This window comes from Amaranthus tricolor, chromosome 1 (genome assembly GCF_026212465.1).
Source record: "Amaranthus tricolor cultivar Red isolate AtriRed21 chromosome 1, ASM2621246v1, whole genome shotgun sequence".
In the NCBI taxonomy this organism is placed as follows: Eukaryota; Viridiplantae; Streptophyta; class Magnoliopsida; order Caryophyllales; family Amaranthaceae; genus Amaranthus; species Amaranthus tricolor.
In genome coordinates, this window is record NC_080047.1 from 14,446,702 (window position 1) to 14,468,557 (window position 21,856).

Here is a 21,856-nt window from a genome sequence, read left to right on the forward strand (position 1 = left end):
ATCTTTTTTTTTATTAATCTCAATGCAAAGATTATTAATACACTTTTTATAATATTTCGTTATGTATAGTATGAAATATTAAGCATTAAGTAGGTGCATTAAATAGCATGAAAAAGTAAATGGGACATTTTAAGTGGAATGGAGGAAATATTACTTAATTAGAATAATCACAATGTTTGTTTTTTCTTTTTAAAAAATGTTTAACATTGGGTAAAAACAACATAAAATTAAAAACAAATTACCACATAAATTAAAAAAAATTATCTACCACGTGAAAAAATCAAAAATTCGGATTAAATCCGAGTTAACTCACCTCAATTGATGGATACATTAAACAAACAGATAACGGTTTTCCAGTTGTATAGGAGAGAAAAAAGGGCATTTACAAATTTACAGCCACCATAACGTATGATATCATCCACTTTTATAGTACAAGATGGTAGAAATTTTCTGGGTCAAAAAAAAAAAAATGAAAACAAGAAACTGTTGGCTAGTACTACCTCTATTCTTCTTCTTTCCCTTCGTACTTGATAGTTCTTCCCTTGGCCTTGACTAGAACCTATCAACCACGATACCGTATGATATCATCCACTTTTATAGTATTGTCTTATTCAAATTATTCAATCTTTGAATTCAATTTTTAATTTTGATTTTAATATTCATATCGTTGAATTAGTAAACAATCAACGCTTCTCAATTTCTTTTGAAACCCTATTTTGTGGGTCTTATAATTTTTTTGACCCAGTTCATGGTTTTATCTCTTATATATATTTACTCATTTTTATAGTTTCTGGGTTTCCTCTTTTTTTTTTTTCTTTTCATTTTATTGATTCTTTTCCTCAAATTTTATTATTGTTTTGTAGTTTTGTTGCTTAATGATTGGTTGATTGATGCATGTTTGATACTTGCAAAACTGTGTGTATTCATTCCTTTTAAAAGGGGTTTTTGTTTGGGAATTGTATAGTAATTTGAGCAGTTTGTTGATTGGAGATGCCAATAGCTGGTTTTATTGGTGTTGATTGATGAATGATGATTTACAATAGAAGTTTAGATTAGGGATTATTTCAATAGTGGTAATTGAGCATGGGTTGTGGAAGTAGTAAACCTAAGGCATTTGAAGATGGTGTTGGGACCTCTAGAATTGGAGTTCCTAGTAAGAAACTGTCTCCAACGACGTCGTCGTCGCGTAGAGAACCCTCTACTGCTAATCAGTTAATGAGTAGAAGTGTAAGTAAAAGGTTATTGATTGATAGGAAAACCAGTAGTTCTAATAGATTATGTGAGGATCGATTCGAGAAGAGTAGAGTGAAACCTGAGGAGGGTGTTTTAGTTCATAAGTCAGACATTAGATTGGTTCCTAAAGCTAGGGAAGGTGAGCAGATTGCTGCTGGCTGGCCTTGTTGGCTTGCTATGGCTGCTGGTGAAGCTATCGATGGTTGGATTCCTCGCAGGGCGGACACTTTTGAGAGATTGGAGAAAGTATGCATTTTCTTTGAATCCATAAATATATTCATGTTTATTATTATAATCTTGTGGTTCATACTCGCCCAGCATGGCGGATACAGGAGAATCAGAAGTGATGTCAATAATTTTAAATTTTTTTATGTAATATATGCGCTTCATGGTTTTGAACCCTGGTCACTCATTTACTACTTGATTTTGTTATAATCTTGGGGATACTGTTTTGTATCCTGCCCAGGTGATAGCCACTTAATGGCGTTGAGGTGATGAAATGAATAAAATTTTATGATATACTTCTATAGTTCTATATGTTTGCTAGTTTGCTAATACTTTGTGTATGATCATGTGAGAACTATGTTAATTATTTTTTTAAGGGTGTTTAATCAATATAAAACCATTTGTATTGGTGCAATGTAAATCATGTGCAGAGACTTTAGGCCATCTTGTTTTCAATGATTAAGAATGTGTTGCGGACTAGATTAGCAGTAGATTTCATATGATATAAATTATTATAATTATAATTTAATGATTAATGTAAATGTTTTTTTAAAATCAACTATAAAATTTATTAGGAAGAAAATTACAGAATGAAAGGAAGTACTGCAAATATTCTTGTTACATGTATGTCCTTGCAAACATTAAGACATAACTCTCTTGTTGCTTCCAAAAATGTGTTGCTGTTGAGTTTGAAGCACCACTGTAATAGCCATATAATTGCTCCTCATTATCGAGTTCCTTGTTACCTGGAACGACATTCGATTTGGAATGGGGAACGGGAACGGAAACAAGTAACGCAACCTAGATTGACTCGGGAACTATTGGGTACGAGATACATTATGTACAAAAAATTTATTTGAAAAAAAATCAAACTAAATTGATTTTTTGCTTTAAAAAATTATTTTTAAGTGGAATTTTTTAGTTTTCTAGGTTTCATCTTGTTTTCCTATCTTTTTTTTCTTTATTTTGTAAATGAAGCACTTTTAAAAAAGGTCTTTTACCATGGATGTCACCTAGAGCGATTTGGTTCGACGTTCCCGGATCCAGAACGTGACTACTTCCACGTTCCATGTAATGTAACTATGATCGAGTCTGAACTTTTGAATCTTTGATATGCTTGTAATGTAGCATATTGCATTAGGTCCTAAAGCATAACTAATGTAGGGCATTGTATGGGTTCTTCATTACAAGTCGCAGAGTGTATGGTAGTAGTAAGGACTATGGAGTTCTTTGGTTACTGGTTAGAAAAGTTTTCTGTTGTTTTGACTTGATTCGATCTACTAAGATACAGTCATGTTCTTTTTTTTTACTAATTATTGAACAAGAATACTAGCTGTCTGTTGTACTTTGTCAAAATCAATATTTTCTAATTACAAGTTACAACTGTGTACCCGTGCAAAAAAATTGACTATGGTGTAATTGTATATTTTTCTTCCAGATTGGAGAAGGGACTTATAGTAGTGTCTACAAGGCTCGGGATCTCATTAATGGAAAGCTTGTTGCTCTAAAAAAAGTACGGTTTGATAACCTCGATCATGAGAGTGTAAAGTTCATGTCAAGGGAAATTCTTATACTACGTAGACTTGATCACCCTAATATAATTAAATTGGACGGCCTAATCGCATCTACCACGTCGAGCAGCCTATATCTTATATTTGAGTACATGGAACATGATCTTACCGGCATTGCATCATTACCAGGCCTGAAGTTCACGGAACCACAGGTACCTACGTTGTGTCTAGTTTTTTAAGCATCTGTTCTGTCTGCAAGGCATTGAATACTTGAATGTACAAATTCTCAGGTCACAGATTTTTTTGTCAGGTAAAATGTTTTATGCAACAGCTTCTTTCTGGCCTTGAACATTGTCATAGACATGGTGTACTTCATCGTGACATAAAGGGTTCGAATCTGCTGATTAACAATCGTGGCATCTTGAAAATTGCCGACTTTGGCCTAGCAACTTTCTTCAATCCTCACAAGAGCCTGCCATTGACAAGTCGAGTGGTAACATTATGGTATCGACCTCCTGAATTGTTGCTTGGAGCTACTCATTACGGGGCTTCTGTTGATTTATGGAGTGCTGGTTGTATTCTTGGAGAATTGTACGCAGGCAAGCCCATCATGCCTGGAAGGACAGAGGTAACATGTTTGGGAAATTCATTAAGATTGGTTCAAAATGTCTATATTTTCATTAATGACTGGTGATATATTTTTTTTGGGCCGTATTTGAATGTAAACAACACTTATTTCATTAAGTTAAGGTTTCTTACGAAAGTATTAAAACAAGTATTAGTAGACTATGAAATGAGGGGAATGCTGTTTGTTGTTTGGTTTTTGTTATTGTGGTAATAGTACTAATCTTGCCCATCCAGAGTGTTTTTTCTTACATGTACTCTGCATCTGCGTTGGGTTGGACTGCTCCACACATTAGGCGAAATATCATAGACTACGAAAACATGTATTTCGTGAATCTTCTAAGTGTTAGATTTTGAGTAGGTTGAAATAAATGGACTTGTAACTTGTGATCGTTTAATATAAATCATTTTTCTTCATTTCTATAATTGAAGTTGACTTAAAATATATTTGTCTATGTGTTTAGGTTGAACAATTGCACAGGATATTTAAGCTTTGTGGCTCTCCACCTGAGGAATATTGGGAAAATTCAAACTTACCCCATTCAACAGCTTTTAAACCTCAAAGGCCTTATCGAAGACGTGTTGCTGAGAGATTTCAAGATATTTCTGCTCCTGCATTGGCTCTTGCTGAGACTTTACTTTCTGTCGATCCCACTACTCGTGGGACTGCCACTTCTGCTCTTGAGAGTGAGGTATATGAACATATTTTACAGTGTAAACTTAGTACTCACATCTCCCTATTTTCTTGCAACTTTTGAAAATTATGATGGTAAACTAGTGCAAGGTACCCGCTTGCAATTATGATGGTAACTGGAGACCTCTCGGGTAGTGAGTTTTGTCTATGAATCATTTTTTTGTTTACCCTCAATCATCCTATGTGATAATAAGGAATTTCAGTATATCCTTGACTTCCATTAACAACTTATGAAAGTCCAGAACAAGGCTCGTAACTAATTGGTTTAGCATGTCAGATTCATTGTCTCGTGTTTAAGCACTAATCTGTCAATAATGTGTTCCATGCACTAAACCAATCTATAATATACACGACTTTGAGCTGGGTGTTGCTCAAGTTCTCTTTGCCCAAGGCTGGCGAGGCTTTAAATCGAGCCTAGTTTCGTTGTGCTGATGAGTTCATGAAGAATTCAGGCTAAAATCTGTTACTACACAAACTTAAGAATTTGATATTAGCAAGATAGCTGGCTGAAGAAAAGGCAGATGGAGCCTTCTACTAACTCCCATCAAGTTTTTTGCCCAAGGCTGGTGAGGCCTTTAAAAACGATCCTAGTTTGTGCTGATGAGTTTGTGAAGAATTCCGTGGCCTTACCATTGGTGTCATAGTTTTTGCTAGAGTTGTTCCTTAGCTGATAATGGGGTAAGCTCTTGGATTTCCTTGGACTCTGTGGATGCTATTCATCTTGATGATTACAAAGAGTATGACTTGTTTCCAATCCAGTTCCTCAGCTGGGTTTTGGAGGAGAGAAGAAGGATCATGATCTAAACGATCCAACGAGGTCTATTGTGGTCAAAATAACATGTAAATAGTGCATTAGGGAGAGTTATGTCGAGGTATATCTGAAAATGAAGCCATAACACGAAGTAATATCGTACAACATTGGAACATTAAATTAATTTAATACATATTCTTCCATCAACACTCCAATTTCCGTTAACTGGATCCCACCTAGGCGAGGTTCGAGAGGTTGGATGTATGCAATCGTATCCTTGTTAGCGAAATTTCTAAATTTAAATCAGTTTCAAACTGTGGTGGGTATTTCAATCGCATTCGCGATTGCTTTTAAATAAGCTTCGTTCTAGAGTATTGACTGGTTGTTCTACGTACATCAATATCAAATTGCCTGTTTGCCTTTTTAGTTTAGTTTGACGTGATCTAAAAGCTTATCACTTATCTTAAAGTGTTTTGCTTCGTACTCACTTGCTGTTCTTTTGTGATTAAATTGATTATTACAGCTTGATTATGGTTGTTTATACTTTTTGGATATGAAGGGTTGCCTTTTCCGTTGGTAAGGTTTATTATTGTTCATCTAATGGATTTCATTTGTTCTATTTGAACTGCCAGTTTTTTACATCAAAGCCTCTTGCTTGCGATCCATCAACTCTGCCTAAATATCCTCCTAGCAAAGAGATAGATGCAAGACGACGGGAGGAAGAAATCAGAAGGTTCTTCACATTTTTTAAACCTCTTTGTTATAGAATTATCTTGTCCTTTGTCTATACTCCTTTTTCCTTCTTTGAATCACATTTTCTATTGCAATTAGTAAATATCAATTATTTTATAAAAAACTAAAATAGATTCTCATGCATGTTAGTATGGAATTACATATAAATATAGATATCAAACAAAGACGCAATTACCAATTATCGTTATAAAATTATAACGTTTCCAGTAGCATGTAATAATCGTTATAAATTGTTTGTAACAACATAATGGCTGCATACTTTATATATATATATATATATATATATATATATATATATATATATATATATATATATATATATATATATATATATATATATATATATATATATATATGTACTCTTTTTATTAGCTATATATATACTTTTTTTATATAAAAATAATAATAAAACTTAAATACACATTAAAGTCGTTTATATTAATAGTATCCTCCTACATAATGTGAATGCTAAAGTACCTAGTGGTTGATCTCTTATTATCAACTATTAATATAATGTTCTACTGATAAATTAATTCTTTAAAAAATAAACTTATAGGACTTTTTTATTTATGTAAATTTAATTAGCTCGATCATTAATACTAAGGTAAACTATGGTGGAAAATCAAAATAACCTAAATATAGATTAGTGATTTGATTTATTCCTTTGCAATTTCTGTCAATTTTGTAAGTCTTAATAAACTTTAAGTTATATACTCTCTCCAATTCGATTTCATTGTCTCATTTGTTTTTTTTGGCATTATTCAGCAGTAACTCTTAATTTATTGTTCAAATCAAAATCGATAAGTTATAGATTTTAAGACTTGAAGAAAAATGCATTGGCATGTGTGCAAAATGAAATGGGACGACTAAATTGAATTGGAATGAGTATTGTCATTTTCCAGTAAGATTATTAGTATTTATGATTATGATGATTATGATTGTTATTATGATGATATGGTAATTGGTAACCATTGAGTTAAGGGTAGGAATTTTGGTATAGGAGCACGCGTAACTCCTAGGTAACAAATTAGTGTATACTTTCAAAGTTATTATATTATTAGTTTGTATTCTATACGTTGCTAATTACAAAGTATGTTGGAAAGTGTATTTGATCTAGATGACAAAGTATTTTTTTTGGAATAGTGCCTAGTGGTTAGTGTATCAATTACTTTTCCTGTTCTGTTGATTTTTCCCCAACTCCGCGATTTTATTTTCCTTTTCTCTTGCTGATTTGAAGTCCTCTAGCCTAGAAGAGGGAAAAAATGAGGAATACTTTAAATTTGGGTAATGGAGCGAAGTCAAAGGGACTAACAAAAAAAATAAAATGGGGCAAAATCAAAAGGATTGAAGGAGAACATAAAAAAATTTGTGACATTGTGTAGTTGTGTGACGTGTGATTATTCATTCATTCACACACTTTTCGTGGCACGAGACACAAATGACCCTTTGTTGATGAATAATACTTTGTACGATTCATCTAAGCCAAAGAAACCTTAGATCTATTTTTTAGAGGCCAATTTGTGTAATCGTTTTTGGAAGTATGAGGCTTTTGATTGAAAAGATAAAATGATTTATTGGCAGCTACTAATTTACTTGCCTATAAAATGATATTATTCAATTTATTGACTCGCTATTTTTTTGTTTGTGAATTGTGTAGTGCTTTAGTTAGCACACATATTTACTCATAACAGAACAATGCCAAAACTATAATTCCAACATATGGGTCCAGATACGTGAACCAAAACAAAACAATTCAGCGTGAGAAACCGTCGCAGCAAATATACTTTTGTTTGCCCCTATTTAATACTAATCTACAACCCTAAATAATAATTTCAATCCCCTTCATTCATCTCTGTCCATTGTCATATTCTCTTGCAAATCCAATGTTTTGTCATTCTTCACCCTTGTTCATCGTCGGTTTACCTCATCTTCTAAGTTTCTTCAAGTTTTAACCTTCGATTTTTCTAAGTCATACTTATTCCATTCTTTGCAAATGACTCTTTTTTTCTACAGTGATCCTTTCTTATGTCTTCAATATATACGTCTCTAAGACTCTTTCTTATGTCTTCATCTCGAACTCTATACACTAGAGTATGTTTGCTTAGGCATCTTAAGATACTCATTCACCTACCCTCATCTTTCTATAATATTTGCTTCTCTAAGCCCAACATTCTGACCCCACGTTGTATTAACCTTAGTGGCCACACCTCAATCACAAAATATTTTAGGCATATCTTTTTATTAAGTCACCATCAGTAAATCCTATGCTTTACATTTGATTAATATGATTTGAGTCAAGCTACTTGAAAGACTCACTTGAAAGGACTTATTTCATATCTTACTTTATTACATGTCTACTACGATCTTTCGTGCCAAAATGACTTCCATAAGCTCCATCTTACTTTGACTTAGTTTAAAATTTTTTGATTCTAACGCTGAACTCCACATCTCTAGTTTAGCATTGAATGCGTCTCTAGTTTCCTAATACCAGCGAACCACATGTATCAATGCTCTCTACTTAGGCTTTAATATCATATTTAGCACCGCCACAAACAGGAAAAGACTCAAAGCAGAACCTGATTGTAGACTGATTGTGATCATCACTCGTTCCTCACATGTCTTAACATTGGTTTGATTCTCCTCATACATACCTCAGACTATAATGATATATTTATATGGCATACCTTTATGTGTCATAACTCACCAACTTACTTTCTTTGTACTTTGTCATACACCTTGTCGTGATCAATTAAAATCGAGTGCAACCTTTTTCCTTACCTAGTTTATTTGTTTACATAACATTTATAACTTCTATCATAGATCATCTTTGCACAAAACCAAATTGGTTAATCAACTAAGTGAATTCCATTTGTCTCCTTATCTTGTTAATGAGGTTAGTCAACTAATTGAATTCCATTTGTCAACATTTTCATACCTCAATCAGAATACCAAATTTTTGCTTCTCAAAGTTTCTTCCACCTCTACGTTCATGTTCTTTTTTATAATTCTGTCAATGTTTCTCAAACCGCCTCCATTGATTTTCATTAAACAACTTGTTGAATTACTCCTTTCATCTAATCATTTCATCTCGGACATGAATATTTTTTTGTTTATCCTTAACACAGCTCAGCCTACTACAATCCTTTTGACCTCGTGTCTTCTTTTGATATCTAATTCCCTTATCGAATCCTACTTGTTTTATACCTTTTTGTATGCTTTCGATTTTGCGTCATATTGCTTGTTTTGTTTTGGTGTTAGCTTTATTGTCAGCGATATTGTCTTGATTCTCACATTTGCCTAATGTTAAATGACATTCCTGCTTCTCATTTATTAAGAACTTTTCATTCTCATCCCATCACATTATGTTCATTTCACTACTATGCCACCCCTTCCTTCTAGAATATCCTTACCTGTATGAGTGATACAATCCTTCATCTTCGTCCGAATTTATCCCTATCCTCTTTGCTTGTCCAATCATCTTCAAAAAATCTATCAACCAAAATTTTGGTATTTTCAGTTCCACCACTTGAATCTTCCTTGTCTATGATTTTTATTCTTGCACATCCCACATGTTTGATGGCATATGTACATCAATAATTCGGAGTTTGTGTAGGGTAATTGCACTTTCACCTCTTATGAACTTGAGTTTAGGTATAATTTCTCTTAACTAAGAAATAATTGATTCGGATTGCATTCACTCAACTTCTACAAGTCATGAAATGAGTTTCACACTTTCTATACACGTGGTATGTATTAACAAATCATATGCTTGTGTAAAATCCAAAATATTCTCCTTCATTTCTTGTTCCATACTCAAAACCTCTTTGCCCTCTTGGTGCTTTATGTATGTCCAATATGACCATTTAACTTCTGATCAAAATACAATATGGATATGTTACATCACGCCATCTAACTCTTCCCAAAATTTACGTCTAAGTACTTTTCCTGCTTGTATTTAAGGCGTGTATTCACTGATGACATTACAATTTCTCTTTCATACACAAGCTCTATCCTCATACTTCTATCATTTACTACACACTTGTACTACCAACTTTTTGATGCCGGTATGTATGATAATACAGCCTTTTTTTTCTCCTATATTACCTTGAATTCCACAATTTGCACTTTTTTTTTTTTTCTCATTTTGAATGTATTGTCTTCTTAACTAACTTGATTTGTCTTCTATTCGCAAAGAACGTTTCTATAATGTATTCCATACCATGTACCAACTCTAAATTTACCCTGAAAGAGTTCCTATCTTCTAAGGTGTAATTAGCTTAGATCCAACTCTTTTCCTTAATCTCTAATAATCTCTCATCTCAAAAACCTAATAGTCTCTCTCCTTTAACTCCATACTTTAGGGATGTGCCGTACCACTTTTTGTTGACGACCTAGCAAATTGTTGCATTCCTAAAACTACAATCACTTTGCTTTAGGTGATGCACCTTTGCTTATTTGACTTAACATTTGGGTAATGTGGCGTGAAAGCGACAATTTAGAAGCCTTTATCACAACAAATGGTAGCGTGTTGCTGATTGGGTGATGCACCCGTGTTAATTAAATTTTTCTAATGTTATAGATATGAATATGGTTAAGGTGATTTGTCACTAACCTACCACAATGCTCATTAATTTGAGATTGGGACCCACAAGGAATGGCAAAGCAATCAGGGTTTAGACTTTGATGATAACTAAGAATATGGATGTTTAATAAATTGATTTTCCATATACAACCAATAATGTTCAGTAATTCCCTTCCGCCCACCCAACTGGTATGGTGTCATTTTGTTTTTGGTCCTGTTTTTCATGTTTTTGTAATGATGAGGTGTAGCTGTGTGGACTTTGGTATGCTGCACATGATTGCAGGATTAATCTTTGGTTATGTAGTTGGTATGTTGCACATGATTGCAAATGTAACACAATAGATAGGTTTGTATTGCGTTTAGAGTATTTCGAGCATACTTCATACTTTCAAATATCTAAGCACACTAATTGTCGATACAAGCATGATTTGCTTCCTCCCCTCCCGTTATATATAAAAGATATCGATATGAGAATATCTTCCTGCAAAAATAACTAACTATCCATCCACTCACCATAACAAACTTGTAAATATATCAAAACTTAAATATTCCTTCTAGAGAATGTAGTTGCTTTTATTTCCCTCTTCCCCTTTGTGAGTAATTCTTCAATTCATACAGTCCCCTTTCATGATCTTGTAGGCATCAAGCTTTAGAAGGAAAGCGTGACAGGATTATCCATGGAAAGCAAGACTTGCAAGAATCTGTTGCTACTGCATTGGCCAAGGTTAATACTGAATTTGTTTCATCACTGAAGTTTCAGTGGCTAGCATAAGGCTAAAATACATAGATAGTTGCGTTAATTTCTATCTGAACAACTCTAAGTTGTTAGAATGAACCCTTCCAATCACATTAAGAGGTAGCATGGTCAAACACATGCACACGAATGTGATTTCTTTGGCTCAAACTTCTTTTTCATGGGTTCTCTACCAAATGATATTCCCTCCAATTCAGAGCAAATAACCCTTTTGGGATTTGCGCAAATATTAAGGTAAGAGGACCACAATAAAAAGGTGTCTACATGTACAAATAAAGAGGGGACCACAATAAAAAGATTTCCACATATACAAATTAAGGAGAGTACCACCACAAAAAGGTGTCCACATATACAAATTAAGGAGGGAACCATAACAAAAAGTGTTCACATGTGTCAAAAATAATTACTTAAAATAGAAATAGGACAATTAAGGTGAACTGACCTAAAAAGAAAATGAAATATTTTCTCTTAATCAGAGGGTGTAGAAATTTGAAAGAATTATGAGACAAATATATCATCAAATGTTGTTACAGATTAGACGATTGTAAATCTACTAGATTTAGCAATCATATTAGCTAATAGATGAAATATAATGTTGCCTTTAACATTCCAAGGTTCCATTTATTAGTATTGCTCCCCAACCCCTTTGAGTTTTCCCTTTAGTTTCTGAAAACCTCTTGCATTAGGAATTAATATGGGGAAAACGTAAAGGGGTGAAGAGATTACATGATGCTTATTACTTAATCTAAGCTACTTGATAGTTAATTAATCATGTTGCGTGTATAATATTAAGGAAAAGGCAATTATCTCTATGATCTCTTGTGTGCATACATTTTTTGTTTTTAACTTACCGTTACACAATTGCAGAAAAAGAGGAGTCAATCCAGATCAAGGCCTGAGAATGAGTTGTTTGGGTGTCATCAGGAGTTTACCTCTGATTCTCTACAAGGTCTTACTGGGAATTCAGTAGCAGTCAAAGCAGTGAGCAAAGAGATCTTTAACTGCCTTCATCAGAGAGGCGTGTATTCAGGACCATTAACTCGTGTTGGATTGCCAAATGGTGAAAGGAAATTGAATGATCCTTCATTTTCAAGGTTACCCTATATAACAACTGCATCTAGTCTGGTACCAAGTAGAACTTCCACTGTTGAAGATAGCCGCCCAAAATTTGGCCTTGCTCAAAATAGAAGGGCACTTGATGCAGCGGAAAGATTTTCAGGACCGATCAAAGATATGACGGGGGTAGGAAATGAAAATTGGCGGCAGTACTCTGGAAGAATGATGGGTTCTCGTCAGCTGGAAGAAACGCGTGCAAGAAGACCGGCATTGGTGAGTTTGAAAACATGTATAGCTTTGGTGTGACTTTAATTTGATAATCTACATTTGAGCATAATTCGTTTGCGTACATCTGACCCCCAGACCGTGTCTCGGTAATAAATTATCGGGGTGTCATAAAAATTGTCGATTTGTTATGCTTGTTATTTTATTTCTGTGGATGTGCTGACCTCAAAATGTTCTTTGAAATTAAAGCCTTTGTTTTCGGGAAAAGCGAACACAAGGTTACTGATGCATAATGTTTCTTCTTTGTCTTGTTTTCCAGCATAGTGTTGCACTAGATGGGAATAGGATTCACTTATCTGGTCCATTATGCCATCCGTCTAAAGATATGGATCAGACGCTGAAAGAACATGATCTCCGAATCCAAGAGGCAGCTCGGCGTGCTCGTCATGATAAGGTTAAGCACACCAAAGTGCTGGCTTGGTGAATGAGGATCGGCCTCATTGATACTGCCTTTCGGGTTTTGGAACTGAAAAAATACAGCAACAAAATCGAAATTACGTTCAGGCTTCCTTGTAAATATTTACTCACATGCTCTTGCTCTTGCATATTGTTGGGTGGTAATGAGGTTATCAAATTTCAATTAAAATGTATGTATATGTATTTTGGGTTGATATTGTCTAATAGCAATGTCATGATTGCTTCAATATATAAAATAATTTGCTAGCCTTCAAGCCAGTTTTCTCTGCCCCCTCTACGCTTTTTTCCCCATGTATTTGGCAGGTGGGATTTGAGGAAGGGAGTAGGACTTCGTCTTTGTTTGTCTAAAAAAATGAGAAAGTCTCCAAGAAAAATGTCTTGGAGGAAGGTGGGTATTTTAGTTGAGACTTTCAAGTTTATCTTTTTCTTTCAAGTTTTTAATATAACAAATAAGGGATGAAACTTTTTTATCTTTAAAGTCTCATCTTAAAATCTTATAAGACCTATTTCCTTATGCCAAACACCCCCTAAAATTATTTAAAGGTAGAGAAATTCATGTTTAAACATAGACAATTATAAAATATAAATTATAAATTGTTCTTAGTTGGGACGTTTTTTATTGGTTGTACATTGCCTACATGACACACTTTTGGCCACTTAGTCAAATCCTGTTATAATTATAATCATACATATTACTAAAGAGAAACTACAAAAAACTAAATGTCATGTTGTTTGTCGTTTACATATTTAGATCCCAAGCACGATTCAGGATGGATCGCTCCCCATATTATTTTCTGCCTCTCTTCAATCAAGCCAAAGAAAATCAAAAACTCCATCATAGAATAGCCATCACAAGTGAGTTAAACCCCATCTCGATTCTTCTTTGTTTGTTATTTTAGTTTGCCCTATTGCTTATCTTCCATTATATGTTCCCTCAACACTTAAAGAGACACTAAAGTCTCACAACTCACTCCTCATGGACACCACTTGTATTGTGCTACACGAATCGTGCACGTGCGGTCACTCTTTGAGATAAATTTGTGTGATAAGTTTTTGACATCGTTGTCAGAGAGTGAGGAATTTGTGAGTGTTAGGTTGATTTCATATGTGTTGATTGTTTATATTATTGAGAATCCGTAAAAAAAATTCAAAAAATCAAAAAAATTAAAAATTAGACCAAAACATCACCATTGAAAAGTATTTGATCAAAATTCTTGACACAAAAACTAGAAACAATCGCAATAAAACCATCAAACTAATCCTATGGTCAAACCAGAAGCGAGAGGAAGCCACATGGGAGACTTTGGATGTAATAAAACAACATTACCCTGAGCTTTTTAACCAGGTAAGAACAAAATTTATGAGGAAAATGTAGTCCGTAAGGTTGTTGAACAGGTTGTCCAGTTGGATTAATTTTAGCTACCAACGAGTGATATTCTCTTCTTATACTATGATATAACTATGTTGTCTTCCTTCTATTTGTTGTGATCCAAGTAAAAGGTTATGCACACTAGGAACTTTTGTGGTTGGCTAATATTTGGCCATCATTATTTAAAATAACGACCTTTGTTAAAGTAGGCGGTTAAGAGGGATAAATCTTGGCATACTAGCGTTTACATTTCTCATTTAAATTATTTAACCTTATAATTGTGATCAGTAAATTTTAAAAATGATAGTTTATTTTTTTGTTATACTTTCTCCATTTTCTAATGTTCTTCTCATTTACATTTTGCACAATTTTCAAAGTAAATTTTGAGCCTTAACATCTTCAAATACGCATCATAAAAAATTATAAAAAATATATAATAAAAAATATACATTAAGACGAATTTAACAAAATCTCACATGGATATATTTTATCATCTATATATGTCTTAAAAATAATCTAAATGGGAAGAATATTAGAAAACGTGGGAAAAATGTAGTCCCTAGAGTACTTTTAAATATTGTTGAACCAATTTATTTAAAATTATTTACCATTATTATTTTATGAAAAGGAGTTGTATTGATCTGTTTTTGCTGATTTTTGTGTACCTTATTTGTGTTGTTTTTTCCATCTTATTTGAGGATGCTTAGAGTAAACGCCTACATTAAATTAGTTTCTTTAATTTATGTCAATGCTAGATTCTTTGTTTGAGTTGTAATTTTGGATCTTAGTTTCCTCCTAACCTGAAGTTAAATAATTTTAATTTGTTATATTACAGTTTACACTGAAGATTAATGATAAAACTGTCAGCAAAGTATAGTAAAGGTGCAATTGTTAGATTAGCTTCTCTCTTGACTCTTTAAAAGATGTATCTTAAGTCTAACCCATTAAAGATTAATACCTATTTATCGTATTCTTAATGTCTACTTATATTATCTTTAATGTTTACCTACAATATTTTAAATGTCAACTTACATCATTCTTAATGTTCATTTATAATATTTTAAAAAATATATATAATGGATCTGCCCAATTAAAAATAATGCTTCACAAGAATTTGTGTTGTTAGATTATTATTTTCTTTATTTTTCCGTTTTTTAAAATTCTAATATTTGATAAAGGGTATGTCCATAACGACAGTCACCCAGTCTCAAATAAGAGTTTCTGTTTTCCAATATAGCAAAACCTTGTGAGCGACGATCTAATATCGAAACCGTCCATATGGGTCGGTTTAAAATTCAAAAATTAAAAAATAAAAATAGTCCAAAATATAAAATTTAAAAAAATAAAATTTAATTTTGACTTTAAAAGTGTCAATTCTGACATTAAAGTGATCATTTTCAACTTAAAGTAAATTTAAATAGTTCAATTAAAATAAAATTTTCAATTGGACCAAAAATTGATAAATTTTGACATTAAAGTGATTAATTTTCTATTTATAAGTTTATAACTTTAATGGATGTACTATTTTAAAGTCTTCAATTAATCAGTTATAACTTATAAAAAAATTAATTTTGACCTTATCAATTATAACCTTAAATAGATTAATTACCGATCAATCATTAGAAAAAAACTATAATTAAACCGATTGACCATTGGTCTCAATGTAAGAAACTAGCTTGCTATTTCAATAGATTTTTGAATTTGATTCTCATCGATCCTCTCCCGATTTACCCTCTAACAAATTTTTTTTTTTAATAAAAAAATATAGTTGGTGTATTTATAAACAGTAGTATACATAATACATACAAAAGATCAATCTCTCTCTTTGACTCTATCCATCTGTAGTGTAAACTCCGTCCCCTTATCTCCTTCCGTTAGTTTTTCCCCAATTTTCCTTCAAATTCAATTCAGGGTTCTTAACAAAACGATTCATCCAATTTTTATACAATTTGCTTTTACCAGTTTCTCATCTTTGCTGTTCAGACTCAGTCTTCAAATTTACTCATCAAATCCAAATTCACTCTAATCTATCTTTAAAATTTCTTCATCATCTCTTTAATCTGCAGTCATCTCTTTTGCGAGATCTGTCTCTGCAGGACCGCTGCTTTTTTTCTTGTTGCTCGTTTTCAATTATCTGTCGCAAGGTTAGTTGTTTAGTGAATTGCATTCATATAATTCCAATAGTTTCTGAACTTAGTAGTGATTACTTAATTTGTACAGTTTGTAACTTCGTTTCTACTGTGAATGTTCTTGGTCCATATGTTTGAGTTTGGTGTGACTTTTTGAGTGCACCAATGGCGTATGATGAGGTTGATGGTGTATGGAAGAGTATGTGTGTATGTTTATGATGATGAGAGAGAGGTTTTGTAGGCTGCTCGACCAAGAGAGACAAGTGCTCGATCGAATGGACAAGCTCGACCAAGTCAGTGGGCATTCTGGACTGCCGCTCGACCAAGTCAGTGGGCATTCTGGACTGCCGCTCGACCAGACATGTAAACCGCTCGACCACCCCTGTCTGGCTCGACCTGTCGAGCGGGCTGCAGCGTGGCAGTGTCTTGTTTGCTATAAATGCTACGGCTAATCATTAGGGCTGGATCCTTTCCTCATTTACTCCCATATTTACACATGTATAAATAGAAGTGCCTACACACATTTCTATGTTGATTCTAACCCTAAGCCAAACATAAACCCTACTCTTTCTCTTTTCTTCCTCTCCAAGTGTAATACTGTATTGTATGAGTTCTTGAGAGCTCCATTGATTCTTCGCATAACACAAGCAAGCTTACCACCACCGAGGACGTAACCCACATTGGGTGAACTTTGTAAATCTTGTGTCTTTGTTTATTGCTTCGTTTCTTATTGCTTTTCATTACTAGTTTAGTGAAGTGTTTGTTTCTTTGCATTGATCACCCCTACCATAGTTCTTTGGTGTTTTTAGGGATAAAGTTTGAAACTTTAGACCCTAGCGTGCTTAGTATTTCACCATATTTGATTTAACTAGCTTTTATTTGCGCAATTTGTTTTAACTGTCCGCTATGAACACAAGTTACAATCTTCAGAATAATTGAATGGATTAGTCCCAAAACTTATCAATTTAGGTTCACCCGTGAGTAAGAAAAGACATGCTACATTCAATAGAATACAAAGAAAAGCCATTCATCGTATTTTTCTACATTCAATTTAGAATTACATAATTGGTGGTTTTCAATTGGGTCAAATGTAATTGATCCGAAAATGACATTTATGGCCTTGAAGCAACCCGAGCATAAAGTAAACATCATTAACATACCAACTTAGCTATATACGCGGATAACTCAGAATGGACTACCTGACCATAAAGTTATTTAAGCTTCCCATTCATGGCATGAACATTGGAAGTCCCCTTTACTATTCAGCTATTTTCAATTGCCTTGTGTTTGCTTCAATTACTTACAAGTGCTAAGATTGATCACAATTTTTATGTTTGTGTGTTTGTTTGTGCACTGCAGGTTATGAAGACATGCCTTTGTCAAAACAGTATCGGTGCATACACTCAGCAAGTTGTGCATGTATCAAAGGGCATCTACCTGAAGATGTGATTCTTCTTGTTTTTGAACGGGTTAATTGGCACCCTAAGTTGATTGCAGCATTCTCATGTGCTTGTAAATGGTTTGATGATTTTGCAAAGAGGGTATTATGGAAAGAGTTTTGTAAGACTAGAGCTCCCAAGATGATGCTCGATCTTCAATTGTCTGGTAGCCATAGTGTTGATGGGAGTTGGAGGGCGCTTGCGAAATTGCTTATATACTGTTCGGGGTGTACCAAAGGTGGCTTATTCAATAACATTAACGTTCCTAGTCATTTTGTTTACAGAGCTAGGTTCTCAAGAACTTCAGGAAAGAGTTTTCTTTTGCCACAATGCAGATCAGATGTTTTATATGTTTCGGACCCTTGTGAACATCTAGACCAGGGGGAAGATGGGGACATTGGATTTTTTAGGGGCATGTTTAAGTCCTTTTCAATGTCAAAAGTTCGCAAGTTGCTGATCAAAAGAGGTGCACAACTTCTCTCAACAGAGTTGTGCCCTTATTGTAAGGCAAAATTATGGAGTATGCAGGCAGCAAAAATGATACCCCAAAGTGCTAGTTGCAGGTTAGGGGCTTACGAAGATTGCATCGAGTATTATGTTTGTCTTAATGGTCACATGTTCGGGGTCTGCACACTCTTGCCCTTGTCTGATACTGAGGAAGCATCTGAATTAGATTAATGGTCAACTCAATTACAGGTACAATTTTTCTTGTAGGCATCAATACTTGTTACTTGTCACCTGTTTGTGCTTAATTACTAAATATTACCCCAACATATTTATTGTTAATGCCAACTTTCTATTCAGGTGTAACCCAAAGCATGTTGGTATTATAGAAAAAGGGATGTTGATTTGAATATATAGGAATAGGAGTAACCAAAAGGATGAAGATAAGATCTATGGGATTGAAATAGTATGGCTTATTCATTATCAATGTACATAATGCAAGGACTTTGTGTTAAAATTAAGATTCATAAGGTTTTGGGTGCTTCATCTGGTTTTATAAACATGTAGCCATATAGGGTGCTTTCAGTTCACCTGAATATCATGTATTCTATCTTACATTAGCCCTGAACTTGTCTTCACTTAATATATCTAAATATATTGGCTCTAAATTTTCTTAAACCTAATTTATTTGAACTTATTGTGGTTGTGTGTTATAATGAGATAATCCTAAATGATCTTGAATTTATCTTATGAAGTTATGTCCTAGAATTTTCATAAATTGGAAACTTCTGATTTGATTTTCTTTCTAAGTTGAACCCTGTGGTTGTTTTGTACTTTTGTATTTACCTCAAATTCTATGCTTAACCACTTCAAGGAAGCTACGATCAAGTATATTCTAGTTTCATTAACTTCAAATAAGTACCTATAGGTTTACATACAACTGTTTCCTGATCAAAAGAATTCATCTGTTTTGTTTATTGAACTTGGTAGCTTTGACCTAAAGCTTCATTAGTTTACCTTTTATTGAAGTGAAGGGACCTAAGTTTGAATGGATTCTTAAGCTGGTCTTTTTTATGGGGTGAACTAACTTCGTGCTGTTGTCATCTTTTGATATTTGAAGCTAGGCAGATGATAGATTTCATAATTCATTTGTAATGAAAAGGCCACATCAATCTTGTTAATAAAATATGTCAATGTTAGCTTCCCTTAGTAAACATGGTTTTTATTATATCCAAGTCATTGGAAATTAGATCTTCCATGTGTTGTATACCGGCATGATGTAAGATTATTGTGTGCTTTCTCCACCCGAAAACTATAAAACTCAGTACTCAGCTAGTCTTCTTGGATAGCAGCGTGAGACTTGGGTATGGGGGCTCAAGAAGGGGAAGGGGAAGAGAAGGAGAGGGATGATAGATGAGTTTTCTGGTTCAAATCCTCTCCATTTTAAGAGAATTTACTTTCCAACACAATGTGAAGGATCTTATCCTTCCAATTCCTTTTGCTTCGTTTCCCACCACTCATTTATTATCCAAATAGAGGAAAATACATCCTTGCATATCATCCTCCTTTCTTTCCTCCATTTTATTCAATCCAAACACAACATTAATCCACCCTAACCTGCTCGTACCTTTTTTGGCCTGTTGATGGACTGGGCCGCGTAGTAAGTGTCTGAACACAAGAGTCAATTGGTTTTTATGTTTATGTAGCTTATATGAACCTTAGCCATGTGACGGGTCATGACTAACTAGACATTTGTAATCTTCCTATTTATTTTTAGGGTTATAACTGACTCAAGCTAAATAAACAGGAATGTGTTGTGACTTGTGAGAAGTAAACAAATATTTGCGTGGAGCCTGCTTTACGGACTACCGTGGCTGTTGCTCTTTCAATCATGTTGATTTGCTTTCTCTGCCCTTCTGTTAGTAATTACTTTGATTGAGATAGTGCATACAACATTGTGTACCCAAGGTCTACACTGGCCAATTTGAGCTCTGTTTTCTGTATTTCTTTTGGTGTCACCTTCTCTCTTTTGTAGGATGCTGGCTTCTATCCTTAGCCATAACTTTGTTGGGAAATGTTTTAGATATGTTTCTAGAGTCTAGACTAAGTTGAATTGATTGGTCTTACACATTCGCTTGCAGGAAAGTGGACTTTGTACATTTGTACTTGTCCCAAATTCATTTGAGACTTGGAGGGAGCTTTGCTTTAGCTTCTTTCGGTTCTCTCAACATGCCAAGCAAAAAGAATGTTGTTCAATATCTGGGAAAGAAGAGAGGCTGACAATTGTGGAAGGGTGCTCAGCTGGTCATGTATCTTCGGTGGCCTATTTTGAGTGAGTGTAAGAAAAGCATTATTTGAAAATGTCTGTACACTAATTTCGTAATATATTTCAATTACAGATATGATGTTGCTAACCGAGAAATGTTTAACTCAGTCATTTTTATGGTATACTTGATAATGTAAATGAGCTTTTGTTATAGCGTTTTAGGTTCGTTGCACATTCAGCTTGTGTGATGCTAGCAAACCTAGTCCTACCCTTGTATTCGTGTATGGTACTACCCTTCAGAGAGCAGTTACACTTACTATTGTGTGGGTTTTATAGCGTGCGACTCTTTCTTAGATTATCATCCAACGGAAACATTTGTGCATTAGACTAATTTTTTGTAGTTTGGATTTTAGTTATTTAGACCGTAATGCACATATTTTTAAAAGATTAGTTTACAAATTGTTCTTTGAGACACTTGTTAGTTGTTATCGAAGTCCTACTTATATCCCAATTGGCTTGATTGCTCCATCATTGCATTGCTTGTACAAATAGGCATTTATATAATTTACTCGTAAATACTCCCTCTGTTTCCTAATGTTCTTCCCGTTTAGAATATTTTATTTTGAAGAAAGAAATTTCGCTCTTTCCTTATTAAAATCGGTATTCTACTTAGAATCGTTTACAGAGATAGAATCAAATCAGTAGAATCGAATTGTAGAATCGTACGATTCCGCAAATAAACTTAAATATATTAAAATATATAGTATCTTATCACTATTATCCATTTTAAAAGTCTAAATTTATGAATAAAGTTTCTTTGACTTTATTTTTAAGAATGTAAAGAAAATTTTTTAATAATTAATTTAAATCTTCATACCGGTTAAATAATTTATTTTTAAAAGTTTTCATAATGGAACATTTGAAATTTATTTATATAAGTGAATGAGATTAGTGAAAGATGGTACATAAGAAAAATTAATACTCCTATTAATTAATACATAATTAGTAAAATCAAATTGTTAAATCATAGGATTGTAAAATCGTATTATTATTTTACCTCTAAAAAATTTTATTTCAACTAGAATCGTAAGATTCTACAACTTTAAGATTCTATCTACGATTCAAATCGCTCACTTGTTTTTAAATCGTAAAATCGTAGAATCGTAGATCAGAATCACGATTTTAACAACAATGAGCTCTACTAAGTAGGCCTAAATAGAACTTAGATAGTTGTGTTACACTTTTGGTTGCATAGAATATGTTACAGCAAGAGGAAAATTTGAAGAAAATAAGTTTGTTTGGGAAAAAATTTCAAAATAAGATT

At 33.6% G+C, this 21,856-nt stretch overlaps 2 protein-coding genes across 3 annotated transcripts; both read left to right on the top strand.

The window, feature by feature from the left end:
• Positions 1–438: 438 nt before the first annotated feature.
• On the top strand, positions 439–13,139 carry LOC130805139 (probable serine/threonine-protein kinase At1g54610). Its single transcript, XM_057669800.1, has 8 exons — positions 439–1,479; positions 2,897–3,181; positions 3,280–3,597; positions 4,058–4,285; positions 5,671–5,771; positions 11,013–11,097; positions 11,995–12,456; positions 12,728–13,139. The coding sequence occupies exons 1-8, from the start codon at positions 1,084–1,086 to the stop codon at positions 12,890–12,892; spliced, it is 2,040 nt and encodes a 679-aa protein (XP_057525783.1). The 5' UTR covers positions 439–1,083; the 3' UTR covers positions 12,893–13,139.
• Positions 13,140–16,059: 2,920 nt separating this feature from the next.
• LOC130805161 (EID1-like F-box protein 2) lies at positions 16,060–20,979 on the top strand. Of its 2 annotated transcripts, none has more exons than XM_057669831.1 (3): positions 16,060–16,398; positions 17,743–18,518; positions 20,408–20,979. In XM_057669831.1, exon 2 carries the CDS (start codon positions 17,754–17,756, stop codon positions 18,498–18,500), a length of 747 nt encoding a protein of 248 aa, XP_057525814.1. In that variant the 5' UTR covers positions 16,060–16,398; positions 17,743–17,753; the 3' UTR covers positions 18,501–18,518; positions 20,408–20,979. The 2 variants fall into 2 exon arrangements, with proteins under 2 accessions (XP_057525814.1, XP_057525822.1); XM_057669839.1 differs by lacking the exon at positions 20,408–20,979 and adding an exon at positions 18,627–20,401 and having other exon boundaries at positions 16,075–16,398.
• The last annotated feature ends 877 nt before the right edge of the window (positions 20,980–21,856 follow it).